Source organism: Siphateles boraxobius, unplaced genomic scaffold (genome assembly GCF_051911475.1).
Source record: "Siphateles boraxobius isolate OS27281-9 unplaced genomic scaffold, OSU_SipBor_1 46, whole genome shotgun sequence".
NCBI classification, from domain to species: Eukaryota; Metazoa; Chordata; class Actinopteri; order Cypriniformes; family Leuciscidae; genus Siphateles; species Siphateles boraxobius.
The window spans coordinates 6,878,833-6,903,573 of record NW_027509097.1 but is presented as its reverse complement, the minus strand read 5'-3'; the positions used below and the strand labels follow the sequence as shown (position 1 = coordinate 6,903,573).

The following is a 24,741-nucleotide window of genomic DNA, read 5'->3' as shown; positions in this document are numbered from 1 at the left end:
AATCAGCCCATCACTGGCTGCTTCTGCAGCCCAGCCTCCTCTCTCATTGGACTGCACCTCAGAGCCAAACTGTCAGCCCATGTGGCGTGGCCATCGAGGATGTCAGACATTTAAATGAAACAGACACAGGGACTCAGAAGAGCGAGAGTAATTTTTAGGGCTTGGCCAAAGGGGGAATCACGAATCTCTCCATTCTGTTCTGGGAGCCGACAACAATTAAGAGGAGTATAGAAGTCGACTCTATCCCAAAGGATCTGCGGCAAACAGCGGTAATCTGTACACACATCCAGGTAAACGAGCATATATTATTAATCGTGTCAGTTCTAGATCTGTAGTTTAACAAGATGTGCAGATTTCAGACATGTTCAAATTCAAGACTTTTCTGTAACACCATGAAAAAAATGAATATCTCAAAAGAAACCAAATGATTGGTTCTTTTGAGTCGGATCTTTTCAGTGAATCATGAAACAGCTGAATCACCGAATCATTGAACAGAGATTTAAGAGCATATCTGAGTGAATAGAGGATGAAATGTATTTTAATAACCGAGAAGCTGGAAATGTTACAAATAAACTGGAAATGTTTTATGGGCATAGCATTTTATTAAAACACGCAAAAAATCCAAGATATGTAAATTAATTTTAGTTTTTAATGCAGTGCATGCATACTTTGCATAGGGATGTTGGGATCGCGCGATGGCGTAATTACGTAATAACGTAAAGGAAGTGCAGATTCGCTTTTTTCGATTTGTTCATTGAAGTAAGAATAACACACAACCTGTTCGAAAGAATCGATTCGTGTAAATGTGTCGAACTTCCATTACTAATTTCAACCGAAGGATATTATCTTTCACATTTGTGAATATCTATGACCAGCACACTCTTGACTTAAAGTGAATAAGCTTTTAGCTGGAGGCAGCATATATGATGACACCACGATTCATCGTTGCCTAAAAGGTTAAACAGCATTACAATGAATGTTTCTATTTATAAACAAAAAAGAGCTATTAGAGCCCACAGTAAGTAATATGTTGAGATGTGGAAAAGTATAAGTGCGGTCACTGTAGAGCTAGTGCGCAATTTATCACTCTTTGAAACCTCCTTGACAAGGTTTGGCATGTAACCAGTGTTTGTCAGTGAGGACGGTAAGATTTGGAGATGCTTTTAGGACTGTTTTGTGTGGCACTATCTATAGTCTACTTTTTATTGCAGGACTCTCTGCATCATCGTTGGCTTGTCAGGAATGAACATGCAGCCTAGACATCCGTTTTTAAAATGAACCCTCATGTTCAGTTGACTACCATGTTTATATTTAGGTCCCAATGATGTATGAAAATAACGTGTAACTTAATATCTAATTATCGCATTAAGTAAAACCCAGTAGATAAATATCAGATTGATATCAGCTTATCAAAATTTTTCAGAGAATTTGAGCAAGTTCTTCAACACTTATTTATGTTTTATATTCATATATCACATGGTTCAAGCCAGTGGTTCCCAAACTTTTTCTGCCAGGCCCCCCTTTTGTAGAGAAAAATATTTTCAAGTTATAATTTTCATATATATTATGAATTTAGTAAATATATATTGAATTTAGTCTTTTATTAACATTTAAACATTCATCTCACACATCAGTTGTGGTAAACGAAAGCTCAAGCATGTTCGCTTGATTTGCAAGAACCAATGAGGTTTATTCTCATGTCATGCCGTATGTTTGAGCTTCAGCAAGAACCAATGAGGTTTATTCTCGTGTTACACAGCACGTTTGAGCTTCAGCAAGAACCAATGAGGTTTATTCTCGTGTTACACAGCACGTTTGAGGTTCAGCAAGAACCAATGAGGTTTGTTCTTACCCATCGAGTAGGTTCGTTGAGCTTCTGTTTATATTCACTGATCAATGTTTATATGTGAATAAAAGCCTAAATTAAATCTGTTTATCATATAAGGCACTTGGGTTTCTTCAGAGAATTTGGACTAAACCGCTCAATTCATATGGATTAGTTTTACGATCTCTTTATGAACTTTTTGAAGTGTCAAAGTGGTAGTTGTGTAGCTGTCAATGGAGGGACCGAAATCTCTCAGATTTCAACAAAAAGATCTTTGTTTAAGTTCCTAAGATGAATAAAAGTCTTACGGGTTTGGAACAGCATGAGGGTGAGTAATTAATGACAGAATTTTCATTTTTGGGTGAACTATCCCTTTAAGGACTGTAATACTGTCATCAGCTGATGACACAGAAGCACGATGGGAGGTTGTTAATCGGAGCTGTAGTTAGGCAAGTGGTCAGCTACATCACTAACTCAACGGCTGCTTCGGATCTGGGTCAGGTAGATTACAGCTCAGAAATCTGTTTATTTTCTCAGTCTGCATTCTGGCATGCATCGTTTTATTGTATTGTGGTGAAATGTTAAACAATCAAAATAGTGATGTATTCATAGTACTACTGTAATACACCTAACCAGTTTAGTGTAGTTTGGTTCACACCAAAATCAATATAGCTGTTTTGTGCTGCTGGTTTATCTATAGCTTTGTTACGCTTTGTTCAGTTTGTTTTTGTTTTTTTTACATGTATATATTGTACTATTGCATTAAATAGTGCTTTAAATGACTCGCACACATGCACGTTTATAGACAAGCTGTTGCATGTGAGCACCTGCGGGGCAAAGACTCCTTCCGGTTGTCACTATGGCAACAAAGAGCACTAATTCCTCATCTGACTTATCTTCCCACATTTACTAATTCTATTTAAGTAATTGTAAAATATTATTTTTTGTTTAATGAACATCACTTTCATAAATAACAAGTGATGTGATTTTCAATCCACTCTCTATTGCTTGTTACGCTATCAGGATATTTTAAAGGGCCTTGATGTCACTTACTACAGTTTAATCATAAAATATTATAAATAATTATAAAATGATTATAAAAGTAGACAATATGACATGCACTGTGTTTATATGATAGATTTGTGTGCGAAACGGCCTGAAATTAAAGTCATTATTCTCTGAAAATCCTGCTCTAGAAAAGTAGCGATGTCTGTTTCATGAGTGAATCATATCTTTTTGTTAACGAATCAACGAGAACCAGAATTTGTTTAAAATTTCTCCAGTGGGGAAACAAACATTAAAAAGATGCCCACAAGTTTTAGTAAAGGCTTCTATGATTGTCTTTTATTTGGACAATTTTAAATAAGTGTGTTCATTTATGATGCATAATTTCTTCAAAATGATCTGCCCTACTTATAGAGCTGATTGGGCACTATATACTAATATATATATATATATATACTAATATGGGCACATACTGTGGAAGCTTGTTATGAACTAGTTTCATGCTACTTTCTGTCTTATTTTTCACATCATCCCTTATTACAGAAAAATACAGTACGACTATATCTCTGCATAATATTTCTAGTCTAGAATTTCTGTAGCTTCTGTATAGAAATTAACTTGTTCAAGTTGATTTTCTAAAAAGAAAAATTATTGTTGTGTTTGCTTTATAAAGATGGTAAAATATATCAGATGGAATACTGTACAGTTAGATGAGTTGATTTCTCTGTTGGCATATTTAATGCCGTTTCTGTGGTTCTGTGGAACCCTCCTTTGTGGTTTGAGGAAAGTGGAACAGAGGCACACTGTGTTTGTCACCGCTCCTTGATTGCATTGAATGAACAGGAATCCCATCCATGCTGTCGCTTTGAGTGCTGTGACCCTGAAACGGGGAACAAAAGTGTCCAGCTTTTCAGGCCACGCCCCCAAGCACACTCCCCCTCCTATACCCAATTTTGCACCAACTTGGTGACCCCAACACAGATTTAAAATGAATGACACATTCACACAGTTCTTGATAATGCCAATGTAGATCAAGCTGACAGAATTCAGAATTCCATTTTTCTGTTCATTGACTGACCCCTTCTTTCTTTTTCTTTGTCTTTATATTATTAGAATCGAAGAAAATCTAGTCCGAAATGGAGGAGATCGTTGTAGCTGGAATTTCAGGTCGCCTTCCTGAGTCTAACAATTTGGAAGAATTTTGGCAGAACCTTTTCAATGGAGTGGACATGGTCACAGAAGACGACAGGCGGTGGAAACCAGGTATGCTAACAATATTCAGTTCAAATAATTTTATATCATTTTTGATAACTTTTAGAAACGGTTTGCTTTTCCGAAGACCATCCTGACGGTCGCCCTGCCTACCTGGCTGCTGTTCTGTGCTTTTCCTTGTCCGTCCGGCTTTGGGTGTTATGAAAGGCCCGTCTCTCTTTGCTCTGTTGGCACCAAGCTAATACTCTCATTCATGTGCTAAAGCACAAGCAAGCTTAGCGCGATGAGTAGAGAGCACTTTTGATTCCTTTATTTTTGATTTTTTTTATTCTAGGTCTGTATGGCCTTCCCAGAAGAAATGGAAAACTAAAAGAAATCGACAGATTTGATGCAGCCTTCTTTGGTGTGCATCCCAAACAGGCCCACACCATGGACCCACAGCTGAGGCTTTTGCTAGAGATATCGTACGAGGCCATCGTCGATGGAGGTTAGTATCAGCTGCTCTCTTTTATAAAAGGTATTAATATACGGTATTTTGTGGTGGCTCATGACATGACATTGCAAAGTGTATAGCTTGCATTTAAAGGATAAAAGTAAATCTTATTTTGTAGCACTTTGCTAATTATTTTATGTTAGTATTTTTATGATGCTGAATAAAAAACTTAATTTATATATTATGCTTTTGCTACCCATATGATGTTTTATCAGACGTTTGTGGTCAGCAATTGTTTTTTCTTTTGAAAGAAATGAATACTTCTATACAGCAAAGATGCACTGAAGTGGTAGTGGCATTAAAGCCACTATGTTTATAATGTTAATAATGAAACGGAAAGATTTCTTCTTTAAATAAATGCTTTTCATGCTATTCATCAAAGAATCCTAGAAAAAGTACCACGGTTCTCGTAAAAATAATTGCAAAATTTAACCGCAAAATTTTGATAATAATTTTGAAAATAATTTCTTGAGCACCAAATCAGCATATTAGAATGATTTCTGAAGGATCCTGTAACACTGAAGAATGGAGAAGTGATGCTGAAAAATTCAGCTTTGCCAACACAGAAATAAATTAAATTTTAAAATATATTAAAATATAAAAGTTATAATTGTAATAATATTTCACATTATTACTGTTTGTTAAAACAAATGCATCCTTGATGATAATACGAGACTTCTTTGAAAAACATTAAAAAATGTATCCGAACTTTTGAACATAACATGTTTATTTTATGTCTATTAGTATATATGGTGTGTGTGGTAAGAGTATTACTTTAAAGTGTTTCAATAGAAGGAACTTTTATTTCTTAGTGCTAATCAAGTGATGATGACAAGTCAAGTTTTTGAAATCCAGTATTTTCATTGATGATTTGCTGGGCAAATAGAACAAGTTGATTCTTCCTTTTAGGCATAAACCCAGTGTCCATGCGTGGCAGCAAGACTGGCGTCTACATTGGAGTGAGTGGCTCAGAGGCAGGAGAGGCCTTCAGTAAAGACCCAGAGGAGCTGCTGGGATACAGCATGACGGGATGCCAGCGAGCCATGTTTGCCAACCGCTTGTCTTATTACTTTGACTTCAATGGTATGCAAACATTACAAGTTTAATTACTGAATAAGTTCTAGGTCACCTTGTAGGACAGAATTGGGTTGTCATTCAAATCTTTGTTTTGAATGTCATTATTTCTATATGGTGTGATGTGTCGTGTGAGGTGATTTGAATAAGTGACTCATTACACAGTCATGTCTTTCACTGGTTTAACTTGACTCATTCAGTCATATTAAAATGAGGCAACCAGTTGAAATGGATTCCTTAAATCACTTTGTGCGAGAATCCTTTATATGATCAACCATTAACTGTTGTGTTTGATGTACAACACACATTCAGGTCCCAGCACAGCCATTGACACCGCGTGTTCCTCTAGTCTATTGGCACTGGAAAATGCTTTCAATGCTATTCGCCATGGCCAATGTGATGCAGCACTTGTGGGCGGAGTTAACCTGCTGCTCAAGCCCAACACCTCAGTGCAGTTCATGAAACTGGGCATGCTCAGTCCTGAAGGAACCTGCAAGTCATTTGATGCCTCAGGTGAGATTGCGTGCATCACTGTAACGTCTACAGGATTTTTCTCCTTTTTCTCAGAAAGGTATAAAAGGAATCTGGTTTATCAATCATTGCATAACTTGTTAAAAGGCACTCTACGCCTTTTGGTTTTGGTTTTGCATACTGAATACTAGATACTAACTATAGTGTGTAAAGCAGCATTCATTATGCAAAAATAAAGGTTTTAACCAGTAGTATGCTATATTGTCGTCACATTAACTAATCTGATTGCATGTTTTATTTAGCAAATGCTGTCTAGTTATTGTTTTTAATACAGTTTTGTGTAATAGGTCTCTACTCTTGCAGTCTAATAAAATATTAAGAAAGAGATGTTAAAAGTAGCAGCTGATATGTTTTCTTGTTTATTTGTCAAATGGGAAGTCAAATCGAGTGCATTGCATTTTGGCATATAGTACTCAGCGCAAGTTGTTTTGTTGAATACTTCACATTTTGGTAAAAATAGTATTCCATAGAAATTTGCATACAGCACAAAGTAGACTTACTATATACTGCATAAATAGTTAGTGTTATGGTATGCTATTCTGAACGAAGCCCCTTTGTGACTACATTTCTGATTTGCACTATTGTTAATGAATGGAGGCTTTATGATAATAATTCAAATTGTATTTCACCCTCTAGGAAATGGCTATTGCCGCTCAGAGGCTGCTGTCGCAGTACTCTTGACCAAGAAGTCAATGGCTAAGAGAATCTACGCCACAGTTCTCAACGCTGGCAATAACACAGATGGCTACAAAGAGCAAGGTAAACCCATCCTTCCCACAGACGACAAATCTGCCTCAAATTCCCAGAGCATGAGTGAAATCAGCTCGGTTAATGCTTGCCTGCTTTGGTTAGGCTCACTGAAGCCTGGCATTACTGTCAATGCTGGCACTATAAGTGTCATAGATGCTGGCTTTTCACCTAGTGCCTCTTGCCACACTTTACACCCCAGTGTTTTTAAACATGACACTTTGCTGAGCGTGAGAGCTGAGGCTGTTTGAAATCTCTGGCATACATCTTTAGAAACTGATATCAGTCCCCTCTATATCCTGTTGTGTGTCATGTGCTGCTACAGTAAATAGAGGACAGAAGAGTCTGTGGCGTAGCTCACATGTGCGTTCCAGAAAGGCATATGTCATTGTGACTGATACTTGCATCTCCTTATATTCTGGAATGTGGTGCGTCTTCTCTTTCTCCAGGTGTGACATTCCCATCAGGAGAGATGCAGCAGCGCCTGGTCCGTTCCCTTTATGAGGAGGCCAACATATCACCTGAGCAGGTGGAGTACGTCGAGGCCCACGGTACCGGTACTAAGGTCAGTCAAACGTGAAATTACACACAAAACACACATTAATGTTTTGTGTAGATTTGCACCGAAATTAAAAATAGGAGTGGCTTGATTATTGGAAAAGGAATTGGTAAATATTATTCAGTGAGTAAGTACAAATTTATATATATATACATAAAAAAGGAATTCACAGACATTTGATGAACAGAAATGGAATAATGAGTGCCTGAACAGAGCGGGGGGTCAATAATATCAAAATTAGCACTCAGTATGGGGTGTTTCCACAAGTCCTACAGTGCATCTCATCCTTATGGACTGAGAAAGATTTGCCAGTATTTGTTGTGAGATGTTACTCCACTCACCTCCACCAAGGCACCTGCAAGTTCTTGAACACATCTGACAGGACATGCTGTATGGTTAGACGTGGTTTGGCACTGCGAGGACGATCAGCTGTCTGTCCTTCCTGTCTCCCTGTAGCATTGTCTTAGACATCTTTCGTTACGGACATTACAGGTAATTGCTCTTGCCACATCTGCAGCCCTTATGTCTCCTGCGGAAGGATTATGGTATATTCACACAGGTGATCTGGAACCCTGGGCATCTTTCTTCTGGGTTTTTTTCAGAGTCTATAGAAAGGTCTCTTTAGTTTCCTAGCTATTGTTATAGGAACTGTGACATTAATTTTCTTCTGCCTCTGTATTTCATGGACCAATAGTCATTTCATCTTGTTGTTTAGTGGATAATAAAAATAATTATTGCATTTCACAGGTTGGGGATCCTCAGGAAGTGAATGGCATTGTGAGTGTATTCTGTCAGTCACAGAGGGATCCGCTTCTGATTGGCTCAACCAAATCCAACATGGGACACCCAGAGCCTGCTTCTGGATTGGCAGCTCTTGCCAAGGTAGATAAACTGTGAGAGTCTCCCTGATTAGATATGTCAGCTTTTTCTTTAAAAACCTGAAAGCTGAATCCCACATCCCAAATGTGAAGTAAATCAAGTAACTCTCATATTGCATGTATTCAGGTGGTTTTGTCTCTGGAACATGGCGTCTGGGCTCCCAACATCCATTTCCATGATCCAAACCCTGACATTCCTGCTCTGACAGATGGCCGGGTGCGTGTTGTGTCGGAGCCCATACCTGTCCGTGGGGGCATCGTGGGCATCAACTCATTTGGGTTTGGAGGCTCAAATGTCCATGTGATCCTTCGTCCACATGGTTCAAAATCACTGGCTCAAGCTGCACAGCCTTCAATCCCCAGACTCCTGCAAGCCTGTGGTCGCACCGAGGAGGCCGTCACTTCCCTCCTCAACAACGCCCAACAGTATAAGGAAAACCCAAACTACCTGTCTCTAATGAATGATGTGTCTGGAGTTCCAACGGCAAGCATGCCCTATAGGGGCTATGCACTGATAGGAGCTCAGGGAGAGCTTAAAGAGGTTCAACAGGTCCAGCCCACACCAAGAGCCCTCTGGTTCATTTGCTCAGGTGAGGAGTCTTATATTGATGATAATGAGTCAAATATTTTAATGGGAGAAAAAGGGGACAATTTTCAGTAAGATCTTTTGCTCTAAAAGAGCTTGATGTACTATAAAATGCATGCAGTACCTTTTAGAAAATGTCCTCTCCTGTCCAAAAAGAGCATTTATTGAAAGTAGGCTGCAAAAATTTTAATGTATTGATTTAATTTAAACCAAGAAAGCTGGTGCTATTAGATGCTGTCAGTCCTAAACAAAATAGCTCCTAAACAGCTGCACAACTGATTTCAACGTTGATGATAATAATAGATGTTTCTTGATCCGATATTAGAATGATTTCTGAAGGATCATGTGACACTGAAGACAGGAGTAATGATCCTGAAAATTTCAGCTTTACTTCACAGGAATAAATATTTTTTTTTAAATATATTCAAAAAGAAAACAGTCCTTTTAAAGGTGCTCTAAGCGATGTCACATGTTTTTTAGGCTGAACATTTTTTTGTCACATACAGCAAACATCTCCTCACTATCCGCTAGCTCCCTGTCCTCTGAACACCGTAAAGAAAACGCGGTCTCTGTTGACAGCCCAGGCTCCACAAACGCCATCGAAAACAAACTGGGCAAACCTGCACCACGAAACATAACAAATAGTGTTCCAGCCAATAACCGACAGGAATGATTTGGGGGTGGGGGTTAGTGCGCGTGCACATGAAGGGGGGTTTGGGGAGTGAAGGAGAGCGAAGCATGAAGAGGGAAGTTAACTAGAGCAGAGGTGTCCTAGACATTGACTAACATTAGAATTATATTCTCTTGAATTTTGATATGGCCGACACATGACCAAAGAGATGACATTCCGATGAACAAATAGCAAAGAAGAGGGAAAAGGAGAAGGAACGCATAAATCCCGAATTTACATCGAAAAAACCTGTTTCAGGAAGCACGGAAGGGAGGGGATGGGATGAGGAGGGAGGGTCGAGCTAGCCTCCGTTTTGTTTGACAATACTTCGAATGTCAACATGAAGTGACGTCACCCAACATCGCTTAGAGCACCTTTAATCTGTAATAATATTTTGCAATATTGCTTTTATACTGTATTTTTTATTTAAATAAATACAGCCTTGATGAGCATAAAAGACTTCTTTCAAAAACATAATAATAATGTTTCCAAACTTTTGACAGGTACTGTATAAATCCCTTTTAATCTTATTATTCAGAGCAAGTCAGTCACCATAGTGGAAAGCCTCTACACATGATCACATTGGCTGAATTTTTAATTCTGGGTCATGTCTTTCTTCGTATCTGCATGTCCATCTCCTGCCAGGAATGGGCACACAGTGGGCCGGAATGGGCCGTAGCCTGATGCAGTTGCCTGAATTCCGGGAGTCAATCCAGCGTTCGGATGTGGCTCTGAAGGAAACTGGGCTGTGTGTGTCTCGCTTGCTCATGGATGCCGATGAGAGCACGTTTGAAGACACTGTTCATGCATTTGTTGGTCTTGCAGCCATCCAGGTCAGTCTCCTCCAGTTCTTGAGACACCATGTACAGTGCCAGAGTAACTGGAACAAGACTGACATCAGCAGAATTTCTCAATGACACAATGACCCCTGTAAACTTTGCAACTGATACCAGCTGCCAATTATTGCAATACAGTGGCACAATCAGTCATGATTTCAACAGTCACTCCGTCTGCAAAAAAGAGAGTTCATCCAAACTATCTGTCACAATTTTCTCAGCCTGCATGTTTAAACCTTTATGGCTCATCCAAACTATCTGTCACAATTTTCTCAGCCTGCATGTTTAAACCTTTATGGCTCAAACAAAGTGCTTTTTGCTGTAGATCTAGCACACTTGCATATTTAAACGTGTCACTTTTTTGTCATTTTTGACATCAAACCTACTACACTTGCTAATTGTGCACTCACAATTATATGGTTGACCATCTTTCTCCAAGCTGAATGCATTCCTGTCAAATTTCCAGGTTGCCCAGATTGACATGTTGCAGAAGATGGGTCTACAGCCTGATGGGATCGTGGGCCATTCTGTGGGAGAGCTGGCATGTGGTTACGCCGATGGCTCCCTGAGCCACAGCGAGACCGTTCTAGCCGCTTACTGGAGAGGACGCTGTATTAAAGAGGCCAACCTGCCCCCGGGGGGCATGGCTGCAGTGGGTTAGTGTGACAGCAGATTCATCCACAAAATTTGCTTCATTAACTGGACTCAAAGCCCAAAGCGTCCCTCCATGGGGGATTTGCCTAGTCTTTTGTTCAGCAATGTATGCTATAGGTTTTTTTTTTTTTTAGCAAGCTGACCAATGCTATCTTTTACCAACCCTCCCATCATTTCCCCCCTTTAGGCTTAACGTGGGAAGAATGCAAAGCTCAATGTCCACAGGGTGTCGTTCCTGCTTGTCACAATGCTGAGGACACTGTCACCATCTCAGGCCCTCAGGTACATGCACTCAAGAAAATAATAAATATATTTAAAATTTATAGTGTTTATAGAATGACGGTATGCATTCTAGTACCTAACAGTAAGTGTTTGGTTATGCAGGACTCTGTCAGCAAGTTTGTTGCCCAGCTGAAAGAGAGCGGTGTGTTTGCCAAAGAGGTGCGCAGTGCCGGTGTGGCCTTCCATTCATACTATATGGCCTCTATCGCTCCAGCCCTCCTGACTGCACTGCAGAAGGTGAGTTGGTGAAGCATTGCAGTGTCCCAGTGCCCTCTGGTGGCCATTAACATCTCAAAACCTCGTCACAGATAAACACTGAATACGTGTGTGTGTGTGTGTTTTTGTAGGTAATAAAGAACCCAAGGCCTCGCTCAGCACGCTGGATCAGCACGTCCATCCCGCAGCCGGACTGGGAAAGCCCACTGGCACTCTACTCTTCTGCAGAGTACCACGTCAATAACTTGGTCTGCCCTGTGCTCTTCCAAGAGGGACTCAACCATGTGCCAGATAATGCTGTGGTGGTAGAAATTGCTCCTCATGCTTTGCTGCAGGTAACAGTTCAATTCAATTAGAGTTTTGGTATAAACAGCTATAAGATAATATAATTTAATAATAATATAAAACATCATACATTCAGTTAAGCAAACACATGAACATGTTAGGCAATGATTATAGGGTAATTATTATGGATAATATTTGGTATATGTAGGCATAGGAAATTATTTTATTACTATTTATTTTAATTATTTATCAGTGTCTGAACCCAATTGACATGCCTTTAAGATTTAAATGTAGATCCACTATTAACATACTGTACCTATGTTTCACCTTCAGGCCATCCTGAAGCGGAGCCTAAAACCAACCTGCTCCATCCTCCCCCTAATGAAAAGAGGTCATGTCAACAATCTGGAGTTCTTCCTCTCTCACGTGGGCAAGATCCACATGAATGGGTTGGTTTTTATGCCCTTCATTCCCAAACTGTTTTGATGTGACATTTCAAATGTTAAATGACTGATGGTGACTCTTTTGTACTTACAGAGTTAACGTGAACAGTAATAATTTGTATCCAGCTGTGGAATACCCTGTTCCGAAAGGGACTCCCCTCATCTCCCCTCATATTCAGTGGGATCACTCCCAGATCTGGGATGTGCCCAAGGTGGAGGACTTCCCTGCTGGCTCAGGGGGATCCACCTCTGCCACATTGTACAATATTGGTGGGTAGTTGTGAAGTTGAAATCATTGTTTTTCTCATTTTTTATGTGGTGTCATGTTTATTTTTGAATGCCTGGTTCTTTTTTGTGCAGATATGAACCCAGAGTCTCCTGATTACTACATGATTGGTCATTGTATTGATGGACGGGTGCTGTACCCAGCCACAGGATACCTGGTTCTGGCCTGGAGGACTCTAATGAGATCACTAGGCACAGTCATGGAGCACACTCCTGTTACATTTGAAGACGTCACCATCCATAGAGCCACCATCCTACCCAAGACAGGTAAAAGATTTGTTTTCTTTGTACTGTAAGTCTGGATATCTTTGATTTAGAATAATAAATAAAAATATAATTGCAACTGTTTCACACAGTTGTCACTCTTTATCTTACAATGAGTACTTTCTTGTATTTTTCGATGTATCACTGTTATTTTTCAGCCCTTGAGCATGATGGTTAATCTCTCTCCAAATTATTTCAACCCCAAACTTATTTACATACTTTTAAGTAAATTTGACCATATAGATCAGACTATGTGGCTTAGAGGTAACTGGATTGTTTTTGTGTGCACTGCATCACAGGGTCTGTCCAGCTGGAGGTGCGACTCATGCCCGCCACTAACCGTTTTGAGGTGTCAGAGAATGGAAATCTGGCTGTCAGTGGTGAGTTTCCAGACTCTTTGCAAAATCGTAGTCAAGATGAGACAACATTCTCCATCAGTAAAACAGGATGTTTGTGAGTTGACAAGACATTGTATTTCAGACTCATGATCATGATCTTATACCCTTTCTGGTTCCAGGTAAAGTGAGTGTCTTGGAAGACACTGGACTTGATGCTTTCCATGCTGAGCTGAATAAACCACTGCCTGCAGACAAGGAAGATCCCAAACTGCTTTTGAAAGCCGGGGACATCTACAAAGAGCTGCGTCTGCGTGGATATGACTATGGCAAGACCTTCCAGGGAATACTGGAATCTAACAACGCAGGTAATTCCCTTTAAAAATGTACCTTAAACTTAAATTATAGAGATAATATAGGCTAAAACATTGTGAAGATCAAAAAATATGATTCAGCCAATCCTAAGCTCTTAATATTCTGGTTCTTCTCGCAGGTGACTGTGGAAAACTTCACTGGACGGGTAACTGGGTGACATTTTTAGACACCATGTTGCAGATGATCGTAGTGGGGCTGCCTGGTCGCAGTTTGAGACTGCCCACTCGCATCCGCTCTGTGTGTGTGGACCCCAAACGTCATGAGGAGAGGGTGAACGAGTATGCAGATGACCAGAAAGGTATCAGACACACCAACTAGCAGAAGTCTAACTTAACCTGACCTAATTTGAAACTTATCTGACCAATATGTCTTCTCCTCAGCTGTGGACGTTCATGTTAATCGTTGTCTGGACAACATAACAGCTGGAGGAGTTCAGATCTGTGGACTTCACGCTACTGTAGCACCCCGTCGCCAACAACAGCAGACTCCGCCCACTTTGGAGGAATTTATCTTTGTTCCCAATGTGGACTCAGATTGCCTGAGAACCAATGAGAAACTTGGAGACCAACTGAGACATTGCAAAGGCATGTTCTGATTTTCACTTCATTGAGAAATGCAACATGGCATGGCAAAGAGTTTTTTATATATATATATTTTTTTTTTTGAAAAGTCTCTTATGCTCACCAAGGCAGCATTTATTTAATACAAAAATTAAGTAAAATTGTGAAATAGTATTAAAATTATCTTCATTTTCAGAATAAATTTATCCAGTCTTTAGTGTCACATGATCCTTTAGTTATCATATAAGTTCAAAAGATCAGCATTTCTTTGAAAAAAAAATATATTTTGTAACATTATAAATGTCTTTCTTTTGATCAGTGTTGTATATCCACTTGCTTTACGAAAATAACTAGAACCATATTTTACAATCATAATATTTATTTTTATATTAATGTAATATTTTGTCTCGACTGTCAATTTTCTATGGTATTTTTCTCTTTTTTAGTGGCACTATACTTACTATTCATGTTTTGTATGCACAGGTCTAATACAGCGTCTCCAGAAGAAGCTGGCCAATCAGGGTGTGAAGATCTCCATCCCTGGGTTAGAAGATTCGAACGAGGGCCAGCTGATTGGAGCCGAGGCGGAAAAGGGTCTGTTGCGGCTGCTCTCGGTGTTGTGCGGACTGGAGCTGAACGGGAACCTGCGCTCTGAGCTGGAACAGACGGTGGAGAAGGAGAGAGACTGTCTGCTGCAGGACCCTCTGCTCAACGGCCTGCTGGACTCCCAGGCGTTACGCCACTGCTTGGACACGGCCCTTGAGAACAGCACTCCTGGAAAACTCAAAGTCCTGGAGGTATGGTGAATCATTTATTTAGGATTATAAAGGGCAGATTATTCAGAGGTGGAGGACGTGGCTGAAGTTCTCAACATTTATTCTTCTCCTTCAGGCTCTAGCTGCAAATGGCCGTGTGTTTTCTCGGGCTGTTGGTCTCCTCAATATCCAGCCGATGTTGCGTCTCGACTACACCGCATCAGATGCCTCCACTGACCAGCTTTCTGCTCACCAGAGCTCCCTGGAGGAGCAGGGCATCTCATCTGCTCAGTGGGACCCTCTACAGGGCCCTGCAACAGGCGGTCTGGATGGAGCTGACCTGGTTGTGTGTAACTGTGCAGTGGGACCGAAAACCAATCCTGCATTTCTTATCGAGAACCTGACTTCAGCTGCAAAAGAAGACGGTTTTGTTTTGTTACACACGCTACTCAGAGGAGACACTCTAGGGGAGACAGTAGCTTTCCTCACTTCTCAAAGCAACCAGGAGGGTTTGTTGACTCAGGTGTGTGCCTAAAAATTCACTTTTTCTTGTTGAATTGGTCAGATCCACAACATAAATGAAAGTGATATGTTCAAGTAACAATGCTGTACTTAAAGAATAACATTTAAAGAACAAACGAAACAATGGCAAGTTATTTATTTTATTGCAGTGTTCTCAGATTTTAAACTGTTTTTTTTTTCAGACTGAATGGGAGGAGCTTTTCCATAAGGCCTCTTTAAATGTGGTCATGCTGAGAAAATCCTACTACGGCTCCGCTCTGTTCCTTTGTCGCCGTAACCAACAGTCCTCTCATAAACAGCCCATCCTTATTTTTGTGGACCCTACTGACTATAAATGGGTGGAGACTCTAAAGGTTAGTGTTATTGTCTGCATGAAATATAAACTCACCCCATCTGTTTTTTAAATGCTTGTTATGGGACTTATTGTGAACGATTCAGCCATTTCTTTTATTTTATTTTATTATCTTTCTTTTTTAATTTTGACCTCGTAATGTTTAATCAATGTCATAACTCGGTCTTTTGGTGAAAATGAGATGAAAAAGATGGTGAAAAAGACCTCCATCTGGTAATATCCAAGACTTCTCTAATCGTTTAGTCTGGTTAAACCCTGCCTATTCATTATTGACTGCAAGCTTGCAATGATTTTTGAGTTCAATACCCACATCTCAAAATCCAATACGTTGCACTGGGATGTATGTCACAATATGGAATAAAAGATCTGTCACTACTTTTGTTCATCGCAACTTCATTCATGCATTAGTGGTGTTGCCAAAGTCACCAAGAGCACTTGCCAATCACCCAGCAACATACTAAAACCAAATGCATGCCTCTAACCCTTTCTCTCTCCCTCTTTCTCATTAGAGCACTTTAGCTGAGTCATCTGATATCCCAGTCTGGCTCATTGCCACAAAGGGACATAATGGAGTGGTGGGAATGGTGAACTGCCTCAGACAGGAGCCTGGAGGCAACCGTATACGGTCCGTCCATTTACTGTGCACTTAGATTATGCAATTGACAGGGTTTTTTTTGTAGAAATGTATATGTAGTATTAATTTACATGGTCTTTTTCTCCTCCCCAATAGGTGTGCATTTGTTTCTAATTTAAGTAAGGATGCTGCAGTCCCCTCGCTTGTTCCTACCGAAAAGGGGATGAAGGTATTACTGAAGAAGGATCTGGTCATGAACGTGTACCGTGATGGGCTGTGGGGCGTTTTCAGGCATCAGTTGTTAACACAAGGTGAAATAGGAAGTCAAATAAGACTTACAGTGACATATCACAAGTCCAATGGAGTAAAATGGAGAGGATTTATTGCTGTTTTATAATACCTTTGTGTGTATTACATTCAATAAATTCATTTTATTTGATCATTTTGTCATATGCAAAGTGAACCCCTCTTTAGATTGTAACTTTGATTGGATAGAGTCTTTTGAGCACATTGTGATCATCCTCTGTTCTGCGTGTTTATGTTTAGATCTTAGTGAGGAGTTGATTGAGCAGGCGTACGTGAACGTTCTGACCCGTGGTGACCTCTCATCGCTGCGCTGGATAGCTTCCCCGCTGCGTCATTTTGTCCCTTCCAACCCCAGCGTGCAGCTCTGCCGCGTTTACTACTCCTCCCTCAACTTCAGAGACATCATGCTGGCCACCGGCAAACTGCCTCCAGATGCCATCCCTGGTTTGTACCCAATCCTGTTTTTGACTAAGTGAGATCTTTGCACGCTAGCTTACCCTAAAAAGACTTCGGAAAGAGACTCTTCTCATTTTGTCCATGTAGGAGACATAGCGCTGCAGCAATGCATGCTGGGAATGGAGTTTTCAGGGCGAGACCCCAGTGGGCGACGTGTAATGGGTTTGCTGCCAGCTAAAGGCCTGGCCACCTGTGTGGATGCTGACAAGCGCTTCCTTTGGGATGTTCCATCCAGCTGGTGAGACCCTCAGCACCTTTGAATCTGAATTGGGAGTTTTCTCCTAAAGCTCTCAGTGCTAACTGAAGCTCTGTTTATGTGCAGGACGCTGGAGCAGGCTGCCTCCGTTCCTGTTGTGTATGCCACCGCCTATTATTCCCTAGTGGTGCGAGGGCGTCTGAGGGCTGGAGAGAGTGTGCTGATCCATTCAGGCTCTGGAGGGGTGGGACAGGCCGCTATTGCTATTGCACTTAGTATGCGCTGTCGAGTCTTTGCAACTGTGGGTAAGTAACACACTTTTACTTCCTTAAGAGTTTAACCCTGAACATCAAATAGATGTCATTTGTAATTAATGAACACTGGTAAACTGAAGCTCTTTGCTTGTGGCAACTCCAAATGCATCTTATAAATATGAAATGAATATATACATATACACATACATGTAATTTTACAACTGCTGTAAAGATGCTTTTTCCTGTAACAAGCACTAAAACCACCACTAGTGATGCACCGGAATTTCAGCAACTGAATATATTAGCCGGCAGTATTTTGTTTTTTAAAGAATTTTTGGAGGGCAGAAATCATTGTGATTCTCCTATGTCACGCTTTGACTATGTCTGTGTGTATTTTGCACACAAACCACTGACTAAATGTAAAAGATATTTTCCAAAAACTATGACTAAAACAATGAAAATGAACATAAAAAAACATAACAATTATCTAATTTTGATTCACAGGTTCTGGAGAGAAGAAGCAGTACCTGCAGGAAAGGTTTCCTCAGCTTACGGCAGAATCCTTTGCTAATTCCAGAGACACCTCGTTTGAACAGCATGTACTGCTCCACACGCAGGGCAAAGGTGAATACCTACACAGCAGCATTGAATCTAATATTATTGTTGATTGAAGTATTAAACAACTGTGTTCGTATGTGTGTTTTCAGGAGTTGATTTGGTTCTAAACTCCCTTGCTGAAGAGAAGCTGCAGGCCAGCTTGCGTTGTTTGGCCAGACATGGTCGTTTTCTGGAGATCGGCAAATATGACCTTTCCAACAACACACCGCTAGGTGCGTCCCAGATACTAGATTTATTATTCTCATACTTTTACACTTGAAATGCATTCCATGTTTTAAATGTAATTGCCCATGGTGTTCCTGGTACAGGTATGGCTCTGTTCCTAAAGAACGTGGCTTTCCACGGCATTCTGCTGGACGCTTTGTTCGAGGAAGGCAACAGGGAATGGGAGGAGGTATCTGAGCTGTTGAAGAAGGGAATCGCTAGTGGGGTCGTTCAGCCATTACGTACCACAGTCTTCGAGAGGAATCAGGTGGAGGACGCCTTCCGCTACATGGCTCAGGGCAAACACATTGGCAAAGTCCTTCTGCAGGTAAGGATGCTGGTTAATGTTAAAGAACCTGCCATGAAAATGAGATATTGGATGTTGGATTTCTTATACTCTCCTTTCACCACTCAGGTACGTTCAGAGGAGACGAGCAGCACTGTTCCTGCAACTTCTCCTCTTTCTATCCCCGCTATCTGCCGTACCTTCTGCCCTGCCTCTCTCTCTTACATCATCACTGGAGGCCTGGGTGGTTTCGGGTTGGAGCTGGCCCACTGGCTCACTGAGAGAGGTGCTCGTAAACTGGTGCTGACGTCACGGTCTGGCATCCGCAACGGTAAATATGCCCTAGGATTTGATCGGTTTTCATGTCGATGTTGGTCCGTGTTGTTATTGTGAACTAAAACTTCCTAAAATTACTAATACTGAAATAAAAATTTATAAAAAGCTAACAGAAATATCAAAACTAATAAAAATGACAAAAATGCATGACAAAATTACTAAAACTATTGAAAGTATTTTTTTATTAATTTAAATAAAATATTAATATTTGATTACAAAAAAAACTTATACAAATTTGAAATATTGCCCTGGCAACTAACTGAAATAAATTAAAGGTGCTCAAAGCGATGTCATGCATTTTTCGGTCAAAACATTTTTTGTCACATACAACAAACATCTCCTCACTATCCGCTAGCTGCCTGTCCCCTGAACACACCGTAAAAAACACGGTCTCTGCAGACACCCCAGGCTCCACAAACGGCAACAAAAACAAACTGGGCTTACCCGCACCACGAAACATAACAAACTGTTCCAGCCAATAACCGATAAGAAGGGTTTGGGGGTGCGGTTTGGGGGGTTAGTGCGCGGATGAGGAGGAGGGAGGGTCTAGCTAGCCTTCGTTTTGTTGGACAATACTTTAAACGTCAACAAGAAGGGATGTCACCCGACATCGCTTAGAGTACCTTTAAGTTGAAGTACTAAAATACTGTATACTGAAATATAAAGCTAAATAGAAATATTTAAAAAATCAAAAACTTATAGAAACTACAAAAGCACATAACAAAACTACTAGAACTATTCAAAGTCATGTTTGTTAATTGAAATATAGTTTTGAAATATAAATTTAATAAAATATTTAATTTTAGTTAAGGGCAAGTTTATTTTTTATTTATACGTTAAAATGACTCAAACTAAAATAAATATAAATTAAAGCTAAATAGAAATGTTTTTATTTTTTAAAATAACAAAAGCACTTAACAAAAATACTAAAGCAAATAAAATTAAAGTGAAAACTAAAAAAAAAAAAAAACTTTATTGTAATATACTATAATGGTATATGAATAATGCTAAAATAACATTGATGTTGGTCAGGGCAGCACTCTAAAACATGTTTGTCTTGACAGGTTATCAAGCCAAACGTATTCGAGAGTGGCAGGCCATGGGCATCCAGGTCCTCGTGTCCACTAGTGATGTCAGCACCATGGCAGGGACGGAGCGCCTCATCATTGAGGCCTGCCGCTTGGGGCCAGTTGGTGGCATCTTCCACCTTGCCATGGTAGCGTTCAATCTTTGCTTTCAGCTCACTTTCCTTTGTAGTTAATGTAAGGATGACTGTAAAACTGAAATATCTCTCCATAATGTAGGTCCTTCAAGATGGCATGCTGGAGAATCTGACCCCACAGCAGTTCATTGATGTCAATAAACCCAAATATGGCGGAACCATCAATCTTGACAAGTAGGGAATTATTTAACACTGTGATGCAGACTAAATAACTTCTTCCTTCATCCGTTGACTTGTGGCTGTGATGAATTTGAATAAATTTCTCCTTTTTCCACAGCGTGACTAGGCAGAAGTGCCCACAGCTTCAGCAGTTTGTGGTGTTCTCCTCGGTCAGCTGCGGCCGTGGTAACGCTGGCCAGAGCAACTACGGCTTCGCCAACTCAACCATGGAGCGAGTGTGTGAGCAGCGCCGGCACGACAACCTGCCGGGCCTGGCCATACAGTGGGGCGCCATTGGAGATGTGGGGGTCGTCTTGGAGACTATGGGTGGCAATGATGCAGTGATTGGTGGCACTTTGCCCCAGCGCATGTCTTCCTGTTTGGAGGTGCTGGATAGGTTTCTGTGCCAGCAGAAGCCTGTAATGTCCAGCTTTGTGTTGGCAGAGAAAGTGGTGGTTGCTAAAGGAGAAGGAAGCGGACAGAGGGACCTGGTGGAGGCTGTGGCTCATATTCTGGGTAAAGGCACAGACCTGAAATGTTCAAAGCTTGATAAGTTGCACTTTATTCTAATGCTTTCAAAGTAACGGTGTAACCTATTCTGCTCAGGTGTGCGCGACGTGAACAGTTTGAACGCTGACGCCTCATTGGCTGATCTGGGTCTCGATTCGCTGATGGGTGTTGAGGTTAGGCAGACGCTAGAGAGGGACTACGACATCGTCATGGCAATGAGGGAAATCAGACAGCTAACCATTAACAAGCTGCGGGAGCTTTCCAGCCAATCAGGAGGGAAAGAAGGTGAGCATGTGATTTGTGATCGTACAGCCACGGCCAATATTGATACCCTTACATTTCTGAATAACATGATTTGTTATCCACAGTATCTTAAATAAGCATTAGGAACGTTGTTAAGAGATTTAAAATAACTTCAGGAGATGTTTTGGAGGAAATGTTGCATTATTTGGAGAAGCAAAATGCATCAATATAATAACTTTTCCTCCCAGAGTCCCGAGCTTCTCCTGTAAAGCGCTCTGGTGCTCAAGCTCTGCTGGAGTCAGATCTCAGCCGGATGCTGGTGAACCCTGATGGCCCCACGGTGGCCCCGCTGAACGAGGTCCAGAGTGCCGAGAGGCCTTTGTTCCTCGTCCACCCCATCGAGGGCTCCATTGCTGCCTTCCGCACTCTCACCGGAAAGCTTAGCGTTCGGTGCTATGGCCTGCAGTGCACTAAAGGTACAAACACAAGCTCAGTGATCACTTTTCACTGTTACACGAGTGAAAGGCAGTTTACTCACTTAAGATATTTACCAAACGTCTGAATGCTGGAGTCTGGAGTGCTTTGTTGTGCTTTGATGGTACATATTATTATATGATGTATTATATTATTATACACCCTATTAGGGGAGACTGAAAGCAAATATAAAATTGCAGTTTACACCAAAACTATCTGCCATCTTTTGGTACAAAAGCTAGATCTTAATGTTGAATTTATTATTCCAGAGTGGTTAAGTAAAATGTAAACACTTTATATATATTTATATCATATACATGTATATCAAAGATATTATTAATTTGTGGTATATTTCTGATAAAAGGCAATTATTTAATTTGTTCAGATTCAGTCCTGTAATATTTTTTCTGTTATTCGTGTTTTGTCCATTTGTAGCCGCGCCTCTAGACACTATCCAGAGTCTTGCTGCTTACTACGTGGAGTGCTTGAGGCAGGTGCAGCCAGAGGGGCCATATCGCATCGCTGGCTACTCGTTCGGTGCATGTGTGGCTTTTGAGATGTGCTCACAGCTGCAGGCAGCCAAATGCCCCGTGGAATACCTCTTCCTGTTTGACGGCTCGCACTCTTACGTGGCAGCATATACACAGGTGCTATAAAAGAGCTCAGAAAACCCAAATACAGAAAAAAATGGTGTGCCAGGCCACATGGTAATCTTTTTCTTTCTTTTTTGTAGAGTTACAGAGCTAAACTGACCCCTGGCAAAGAGTCTGAGGCAGAGACTGAAGCTCTATGTGCTTTTATCCAACAGTTCACTGGCATTGAGTATAACAAGGTACATTAACAACTGTTCATTTGTGGTTTATTCTTCAAAAGATTTTTGATTGATTTCAAATGTTCCTTTCTAAACTGACAAATCAGGCAACACTTAACTCATCATAGTTCAGTTGCTTAAGTTCAATGCTAAATCTAATGGTTCTTCACACAGCTGTTGGAGACATTGTTACCTCTGTCAGACCTGGAGGCTCGTGTGAACAAGGCTGTGGATCTGATCACATCCAGCCATAAGAATGTCAGCCGAGATATGCTCCATTTTGCTGCTTCTACATTTTACCACAAACTGAAGGCTGCCGACCGCTACGTTCCAACTTCCAAGTATCACGGCAATGTCACCCTGCTGAGAGCCAAGGCCAGCAGCGAGTACGGTGATGGTTTAGGATCTGACTACAAGCTGCATGAGGTAAATATATGGACTGGACATTTAGGGGATACTGAAAGCTTTTGTAATAAAAAGTAAGACTTTAAGTTTAGTGTTGTGCATCCCTGCAGTGTTAACAATTGGATTGTGTTATGTCTCCAGGTGTGTGACGGGAAGGTGTCCGTTCATGTGATCGAGGGAGACCACCGGTCCTTCCTGGAGGGAGAGGGTGTGGAGTCCATCTCAGGCATCATCCACAGCTCACTGGCTGAGCCCAGAGTCAGCACCAGAGAGGGCTGAACCTTTCCGGCAAACATCTTTTACTTCTTTTGTTTCACCCTTACTCTTTTGCTTCCACCTGTTAAACCAAAACACTGTCTCGGCGTATTAAAGCATGCATGTCTGTGATCTCTTCATACCTCTCACACACACACAGCAGCCTTTTCCTTCTCATCTTTTTCATTCTCTTGATATCTTAGTTGCTTAACACTATTTACATTTTACTAAAAATGTATATTCCACAAAAAACAAAAGTGTTGCACACTGTTTTCTTGCTTTATCGGTTAAGAATCAATCAGCTGTTCGTTATCTTCTATAAATCATCATACGTTACTGTGAAATATAACATGTCACTGTTTTCTAGCATGTGAACCTAGTTAAGTGCCATCACTGACACTGTACAAGTCTGCTAAAGGTTGTCAAACCTGCGTATTCATGTTCATACATCTTTGCATATCCAACCTAATGATGCGGACTGCAACTCAAGGCTGTATTCAAATCCACATATTAGCTAGCCGTTAGGAATCTAGTTATGCACATAGCTGAGATTGATGTTTACCAATTTTGAGTGGTTACTGATGCTTCAGCAGTACTAGTTGATGGCGTACCTGTTTGACTTATGTTTACTGTAGCATTGTTTTTCTTTTCTGAATGATATTTGCTGGTTCTCTTGTTGTTGCTGAACATCTAAAATAGTGCTGCAATAATTGTGTAATTGATGTATATTTAAAAGGGAAAATATGTATGAAAAGAACATTCCTGGATTAAAGTAACAATTAAGAGAGCTGGTTAATTGACTTCATGGTAATGTTTACGTTGAAGTTAGGGCTTAATTTTGGAACATGTTACTTTAAAAAAAATATATTGTCTCACTATTGCACTAGCTAAAAGCAAAATACTTTTATGACACTGATGTAAAATGCCTGGCAATCCAGAGTGAATCATCTCGGCTCGAACTGAAATGTTGCTTCGCTGCTTAACTGTAGACCTGTAACTGGAGTATTAATCATGCATTGACGTTTCTAATCCTCTTTTGAGGATAGTACCAACATTCCTTATTCCAGGTGTCTCTCAGATGTATACCCTCTCCCAAAATGCTCTGTAATTAATTGACTGCTTGAATACTTCAGATGTTAGTTGTAGCAAATTCTTGTGGCTTGGTCCACATTAAACACAAGCTCAGTTCATAGTGCAAATCATATGATTTATCCTAACTCTTGCCCGAATGAAGTGTTGTTTGGTGTAGGAGTGAATTTTGGGATGTATGAGTATTTTCTTGGCAGTGACATGTTTACTGACTTTCTCTTTCTGTCATGGCGGAGGAAAGTCTTCTTTTAGAAAGCAAATCACTACACATTTCTGAGACTAATTGTTCTAAAAGTCAGTGACGAACTGTGATTTCTTTCAATGTTAAGAGCAAAGCATGTATGTGCTAGAGTTCATTTGTCTATTATTAATTTTTTTTTTTCTTTTGGTGTAATTTTCCCAGTATTTATTGTACTAGTTCAAATAAAAAGCTATTACTAACATACACATCCAGAGTGTACTGGGTTGTTTTCTCATCAAACATATTTGATATTGCCGTGTTCATTTAAGGTTATGAATATTTGGTCCTGTAGATTTGATTATGCAACTAAGCTAAGATAAATTTAAAAAAAAAAGTATAATAATCCAGTTCAAACCAA

The 24,741-nt window shown here is 40.4% G+C and overlaps 1 protein-coding gene across 1 annotated transcript; it reads left to right on the top strand.

Moving 5' to 3' along the window:
* Window positions 1–60: 60 nt before the first annotated feature.
* Window positions 61–24,589, top strand: fasn (fatty acid synthase). Its single transcript, XM_077200510.1, has 42 exons — window positions 61–290; window positions 3,944–4,093; window positions 4,377–4,529; window positions 5,445–5,618; window positions 5,922–6,122; window positions 6,777–6,899; window positions 7,337–7,452; window positions 8,194–8,328; window positions 8,452–8,914; window positions 10,226–10,413; window positions 10,883–11,072; window positions 11,258–11,352; window positions 11,455–11,589; window positions 11,700–11,903; window positions 12,187–12,302; window positions 12,391–12,566; window positions 12,657–12,848; window positions 13,145–13,225; window positions 13,363–13,548; window positions 13,674–13,853; window positions 13,936–14,139; window positions 14,599–14,912; window positions 15,007–15,393; window positions 15,575–15,745; window positions 16,254–16,369; window positions 16,475–16,629; window positions 16,865–17,068; window positions 17,168–17,318; window positions 17,403–17,581; window positions 18,035–18,154; window positions 18,238–18,360; window positions 18,457–18,680; window positions 18,768–18,969; window positions 20,039–20,190; window positions 20,279–20,370; window positions 20,474–20,871; window positions 20,962–21,150; window positions 21,357–21,584; window positions 22,018–22,229; window positions 22,316–22,414; window positions 22,568–22,819; window positions 22,940–24,589. The coding sequence occupies exons 2-42, from the start codon at window positions 3,967–3,969 to the stop codon at window positions 23,075–23,077; spliced, it is 7,545 nt and encodes a 2,514-aa protein (XP_077056625.1). The 5' UTR covers window positions 61–290; window positions 3,944–3,966; the 3' UTR covers window positions 23,078–24,589.
* The last annotated feature ends 152 nt before the right edge of the window (window positions 24,590–24,741 follow it).